The sequence below is a fragment of the Hoplias malabaricus genome, chromosome 1, assembly GCF_029633855.1.
Source record: "Hoplias malabaricus isolate fHopMal1 chromosome 1, fHopMal1.hap1, whole genome shotgun sequence".
Lineage (NCBI taxonomy): Eukaryota > Metazoa > Chordata > Actinopteri > Characiformes > Erythrinidae > Hoplias > Hoplias malabaricus.
In genome coordinates this window covers 14,533,976-14,540,779 of record NC_089800.1, presented here as the reverse complement: position 1 = coordinate 14,540,779, position 6,804 = coordinate 14,533,976, and the positions used below count along the sequence as shown (strand labels likewise).

Below are 6,804 nucleotides of genomic sequence, written 5' to 3'. Positions count from 1 at the left end.
AAAACTGCTCCAAAAATGACTTTCAGCAAAACATGTGAACAAAAGATAATTTACTTTGGCATAGATATCAGCCACATCCTGTTACAAACCCAAACCCTATAGTTGTTGCAAGCTGGTACAGGATGCAATGTGGTAAAAGATGATTTGTTTATAATCCATGCAGTAAAAATATTTATACAAAGAGTCAAAGTATCTATCAGCATTGGAGGTAAAGTTCAATCAAAGGTCTACCACACTGAGAAGGTTTGTTGTTATTTGAATACTTTTACCCATTTTGATGCCTGCAACCTGTCCAAAAAAAGTTGGGAAATACCAGTGCAACACACACTAACACACAATCATCACATCAGTGTCACTGTAGCACAGAGAACGGTCTACCACCCAAATCATATCTGCTCTGTGGTGGTCCTCAGGAGGTCCTGAGCATTAAAGAACAAGGTGAAAGGGGACTAAACAAAGCATGTAGAGGAACAGATTGATTGCCTTGAGTGCAGAAAGAAGGTCATTTTTAAAGTTTTAACTGAACCCTAAAAACTGTCCGCAACTTAATCTTGCATTCGTCCTGTAACCACAGACATGAAACGTTTTCACAGTTCCTCCCACGGTCATGCTGCATCCAGCCATAGAGAAGAACAGTTTCCCTTTGACTGAATTGCTCTAGTCAGGAAGGTTACTTTCTTTTTCACTTTTACAAAATTCTTCTTGACTCAGAAGGCTCGTATTAAACATGTCACATTTATTAACATTAACATTTCCCAAAATGTTTACAGGTTACAGTCTAAAACTAAAAGTACTGAATCAGTTCCACGTGTATCATTCAATTGCTTTCACGTTTTAAGTTTAGAGCAAATGCTGCATTCCAAGCCTCTCTGGGTTCTGTAACTAAATCACCTGCTCATCCACCATTTCGTCTGCGATGTACACAAGGTTTTGGAACATTGCTATGAGGATTACAGGGCTTTCAGCCACATATGCTTTTTAAGGTCATACACTGATGATGAATGATTAATCTTGGATCACAAACACCACTCCAACTCATCCCAAGGGAATGTATCAAACTCAAATCACTTCAGAAATCACGGTTCCACTGACCCACAGCCTTCATGTAGGGGCTTAGTACCCATCTAGCTGATGCTTGGCGTTGAGCAGTATATTTTGTTCATGCTTCTCTATAGAAAGTTTACAAGTCCACCTTAAAATGGTGATGATTTATTTCAGATGTAGGTGCCTACATCTGCATATATTAATTCACACTGCCAGAAAAGATATGCTACTTAAGGCTCAGTGGATCACTGGAGAACATCTTTAGATTCAAAATGTGACAATGTGTTTAACTGTTTTCCTAATAACACTAAATGTGCTGTTTCAAACTGCACGTACACACCTGTAAAAATGCACATGGTTTTAACACTTCTTGCGAATGTAGGCGTGAGAGGTGACAATGTGAATGTGGGGCAAGGAAAGAGTTGCTGATGAGGGGGTCTGCTTCCTACAATGCTGTTAAACTGAGATGAGAAAATTTACCTAGAGTGCTGTGTTCTTACTTCCTTCATTTCAAAGAAATATCTGGTGTTCTCAGTACAATTCACTTAATTAGATTTTGCTGGTAAGTCTCACCCAAACTTCCTTAGCCTATTTTTAAATCTCATCATGTGGGTGTACAGTTAAGAGAAGCACACTTTGTGTTTAATAAAAGCACAAAAACCCAGACACGCTTTTAAACTTTTTAAATGTTCTACAATATTTTTAAACATCAGTGGGAAATTTTATAATGAATAGAACAGAAAAAATACAAAACCTCTTCAGAATGGATCTCTATATTAATGTATGTATAAAGCAAGGTACGAACACACTCTGGGCCAGACACCAGTTTAACACTGGGCCTCACACCCTCACAACCGTGGACAGTTTCAAACTGCCATTCCCCCTACCTCCATGTGATTTTGGACTGTGAAAAGTATCCTGAGCACCCAGAGGAAGCCACAGACACAGGGAGAACACGCTACTTACAACTGAGTACACGCAACTGCTCAACTCAGACAGTGACCCGAGGCATTAGGTTTTTTATTTCGACAGGCATTTAGATTTCGACATATCTTTAAAATGAAAATGTACTGTTTTATCTCATAAAATGTACCCTTTATGACTTTACGAGTATGTAAGTGTGTCTTTAAGACGTCAGATTAGCAGTTCTCAGAACTCAGACTGCACTTGAGTAATGGAAAGGACATTTGTCATGGAAATAAGCCACCCTGACACATGCCCCCCCACAAACGCACACACGCGCAGTAACATGGAAGTGAAGTAAGACAATGACACACGCCATTGCATTTTTGCAGAGTAATGCTAGTTTATTCCCTAAGAATTCTGACTCTGAGAGCACTTCACACATTGACCTAGACCCTACCTTGACAATGTGCATAAATACTCAAATCAAATCTGTAAATGAAACCTTAAGCAAAATACAAATGAGAGTGTGAAGTGCTTTTCTGGTAACCCTTCACTGTAGAGACCTAGATTGGCTTGATAAACACTGGTTACAGTATCAATTGTCACTGTGATGTCAATATGTTACATCTTTGTCAGCCGTAGGAAATTGGCATAACACTCACTTAAGTCTTCATAGCTCTACTGCATTTTTAGTACCAGCTCCCACTCTGAAAAAGCTGTAAATGCTGTAGAAACACTTTCGTCAACAGCAAAAGCATTTATGAGGTCAGATACTGATCAGTTTAGACTCAACTGAAAGATATTGGATGGTGCTTTGTTATTCCAGGGCATGCACTTTCTATTGCTCCACAGCTTGATGCTGGAAGTGGTGGTGCATTATACCTCTCCAGACATCACTCGGTCCTGAGCATGGTAAACCTACTTTTATAGCAGTGATATTCCTGCAGTTGAAGTTAACGAAACTTCACCCAGTCTTTGACTGAGGTTACTACCTGAGAAATGTGGGTGAATTTGTGGGACATATGTGGGTTATGATGTCACTGTATTCAAAAGTGTAGGAGTGAGCCCACTTTGTCTCCTAAGAGTACTGAATGTACTGAAGGAAAAAAAAAAACAGAACTATTAAAATTCTGACATGTTACTGCTGTTTTTGACCACACAACATTCCTTTGGGTACATAGTCTGTAACTCCAGTGCCACATGAAAAGCAAAAGTTTGACTGACGACATTATATGTGTTAAAATAAACTATGTGTTTTCTAAACCTTTCATATCTGTGTTTATGATATGATATTTAAATAGTATTCAGAGAAATCCTACATAGAACTGACCTCAGCTCTCAGTTCCTTGGAGTTTTTATTTCAAGACAATTATGCAGTATACTTCCTGAAGGGGACTCCTCTCCCTTCCCAGTGCTCAGCACATTTACTCAGTCTGTGTTAATTATTACTCATACAAAGGCCAGATTCTAAAATAAGCTTATCCTTCAAGTGAAATTTCAGGGATATTGCTGACTGCCAAGTCAAATAAGGTCATCTTTGACTCAGTTAGAAACAAGAAGCTTTTTTGCGTAATTTTAATTGCAATTTACTTAATAAATTCTAAAAGGGCACTACTGACTGAGGGTCAGTGAGAAGGTGTTTCTAGCACTAAAAGTAACACTACTTCAAATGTGTACTTAACATTTCACATGGTGAAAAACTAATCCAGTATCAGGGCTAACAGTGTAATCCACTCATTTGTGCGCCAACGTACGAGTGTCATGTTTTCCTAACACCTAAACATAAACTCAACCTACAAACTAACCCTAAACTTACTGCTTAGGAGAGATTCACCGTCTCACTGAGATCATCATTCATTACAATTTACAACCATTTCTCCTTTCCCGTAACATTAGCATTTAGTGAGTCAGATTAGCCCTCTTTTTGAAATTGTTGCACTTTGAGCGAAATCACTTTACATGTGAAATGACAGTATGAAATCTGAGCAGCTCAGCTCAGCACATCTCGATGTGCTTGGAAGAGAACACTAACTGCCCGTTCTACTCTGACAGACATATTGATTATAGCATTGTTTGAGAAATCACCTTAGTCAAAGTATTTGTACGTTTTGTTGTTCCATACATTTACGTTTCATCACTGTTTTTAAAGAAAAGCATGTATCTCCAAAATAGTAACTTGACAGAAGGATAAATCCTTCTTAACTTTCAGTGGAAGTATACATGCAAAATGTTTTATTTTTAACATTTTTATCATGAATTTATCACACAATGTGAACAGCCCTTGTGATCAAATGATGTAGTAAACTAAAAATCAGCAGAAATAGAGAAACCTTTATATTTGGACAGCGATGATTCGTAGTTATTATCTCTAAAATGAATGCATTCAATTGTTTTTTTTTAATTCACCACCTGAATGCATTTTCTAAAAATAAATCATTTTCATGGGTAAGATGACTTTATCCATGTCGATCATAATTAACCACAGATAACTATCAGACAGATGCTAGTTTCGTGTGCAGTTGAAACTTTCAGAACTGTTTATATTGATGTGTTTCTGCTAAACTGCTTCTTTCTTTCATTATGTCTGCCACAGAGCGCAGCAAATGAAAACAGAAACCCTACCTCTTTCAGTAAAGGTAGTGAGGTATGTGTTATTAGTCATAGACCCCCTCCTCTTGTTAAAGAAGAGGGAAAATGAAACAAGACACAACACAGTGACAAACTTTGGTTTGAGTGTACAAGGCTTTATTGATTACACTCAGGATGCTATTCAAACCTGGGCTGAAACCCATAACAAAATAAAAATAATTTGCACAGTGACAAAGATTATAACACACAGCAAGAATAGATATCATCCATTAAGATATATATGTTGAATATCAGAGGCAAAATAAAGCTGATCTAAAAAAAATTAGTAATCTCTGAAACGTCTTTGTCATCTTCAGTCCTTGTACTCCTCCAGACCTGTAATAAATACACATTAACATTAATGAACATTAAAGATTCATCTTATTAATATAATGAACTTAGGTTTTTAATATTTTGTCAGAATTAAGTTTGACAGTTTATAAGGAATGTTTTTAGTGTTCAGGATTTAACTGTATGAGCTGGCAGTATCATGTTGCTATCAGATAATTTAGAGTATTAAAGTGAGCCAAATGTGCCATGATCCTGTCCATCATGGAACACAGAAGATGCCAGTTACCATTTAATTTTTTTAGCCATTTTACTCATGTTGACCCATAAACAAGCACTGACATTCCTTTCAAATGCTGGTATCAGTGGGTGTCCAGTATAGTTATGTAGTTGTATATGATATTAGGTTTAATTACCACTTATTCTCCTTGGGATCCAGCGGGCAGTAGGGTCAGAGCAGATTTTTTCTAATTTGTCAGTGAAAAAGCTACAAAGAAAACAAATGGCTAATTAATTCCAGTATTGGTAACATGTCCTGTGAATCCTCTCATTATAAATCTACAAATAACTTTATTCATATATGCAACCTACATGGCATAGATGATACCAAATATTCCTGCATAAATAGCTTATAAGTAGAAATACAATATTTGCCTAAGATATTTTATAAAAGCATTTATAAGGGTTTATATTCCATATATAAAGTTGTTATATTTCAAAAAAGTATAGTATCATTGTTCATAAGAATATTATAAACACAGGTAATATATATTATAATTAATTTATAACAAGAAATAAGTTTAATAATGAGGTCTGGAGCCTGAATTTGGATTTATATAATGTGTTTGCAGATGACTGAAAAATGATGCAGAGCTGATTTAACTGATCAGTAGATTAATTTACATGATGGCTTCAACACAAGGTGCCAGGGCATTCTGGTGCTTGTATCCAACAAGTGTCATTTTCTGTGGGATTGGAGCTCTTGACACAGCTTCACAACAAACGAGTCCAACTTTAGTGGGCCGACGAACTGAAAGATAAAAAGAGAGAGAAAGAGAGAGATGACTTTCTAAATGAATAACTCAACCACCCTCAAAGTTCCATGTAATCAAATCCAGTAACCACTGTAAAAGTAGCTGATGCAAAATACAGTATGCAAAATAAGCACAGTTCTGGGATCCTAATTTCACAGTCAATTCTTAGGTTGGAATTAATGCTCCAGTGTGGTTCAAAATGATTCATGATGCTGTTCTTAAACCTTTAAACAAAAGAGGAACCTGATACACTGACAGTGCAATAAAAGGCAGATACACGTGTACATTATTATATTCAAACATACCTTTTTTATGCAGTATGTGTCTTTTAATTTGTATGCAATGTTAAGGGCAGTCTTCTGTACATTGCCTAACTCGAATGCCCCAGTACTGTGAACATTTGTATGCATACTTACAATTCGCAGATATCCCAGTGATACATCCGAACAGGATGAAGGACGCAGCCAAAGCAAAAAGCATGGTATTCCAACGGAACATGGTTCTTCTGGGGTCTGGGTCTGTAGCCTCAAGCTTGAAATATGAATCAGTGAATGAGTGCTAATGATCTGGTTGCTTTATGTTATTGTGCAGACCAATCGAATGAGAACTGAAATGTACGTCACAAATTTAACACATTGCCACAGAAGACTCTGCTTCAAGACACTGTTTCTGACCACATTTTTAAAATACAGCTAACACCTATAACCCACAACAGCAGCAACGTCAGCAGAAATGAGCAGCCAACTTGTTTACAGCTTAGTAAACGAGTAAGTGTTTCTTTTTCTGGGGGGAGGGGAGTGGGGGGGGGGTGGGAGGGGTGGCAGCTGGTTATATACAGTTGTTGTGCGGGAAAATACTAAAATGGTTTCTTAATGAGACATCAGAAGGGTGGTCTGTAGTCTAC

General features: G+C 37.2%; 1 protein-coding gene across 1 annotated transcript; it reads right to left on the bottom strand.

Annotated features, from left to right (window-relative positions):
• Positions 1–4,683: 4,683 nt before the first annotated feature.
• ccl34b.4 (chemokine (C-C motif) ligand 34b, duplicate 4) lies at positions 4,684–6,471 on the bottom strand. Its single transcript, XM_066644597.1, has 4 exons — positions 6,317–6,471; positions 5,770–5,896; positions 5,283–5,353; positions 4,684–4,914 (listed from the first exon to the last, which is right to left on the bottom strand). The coding sequence occupies exons 1-4, from the start codon at positions 6,396–6,398 to the stop codon at positions 4,892–4,894; spliced, it is 303 nt and encodes a 100-aa protein (XP_066500694.1). The 5' UTR covers positions 6,399–6,471; the 3' UTR covers positions 4,684–4,891.
• Positions 6,472–6,804: the final 333 nt, after the last annotated feature.

Coding starts and splice junctions, on each gene's coding strand:
- ccl34b.4 (XM_066644597.1), bottom strand. CDS start 6,398: ATGTTCCGTTGGAATACCATGCTTTTTGCTTTGGCTGCGTCCTTCATC. Junction 5,354..5,769: donor CCTTGTGTTGAAGCCATCAT/GTAAATTAATCT, acceptor TTTTCTTTGTAG/CTTTTTCACTGACAAATTAG. Junction 4,915..5,282: donor GATCCCAAGGAGAATAAGTG/GTAATTAAACCT, acceptor TATTTATTACAG/GTCTGGAGGAGTACAAGGAC.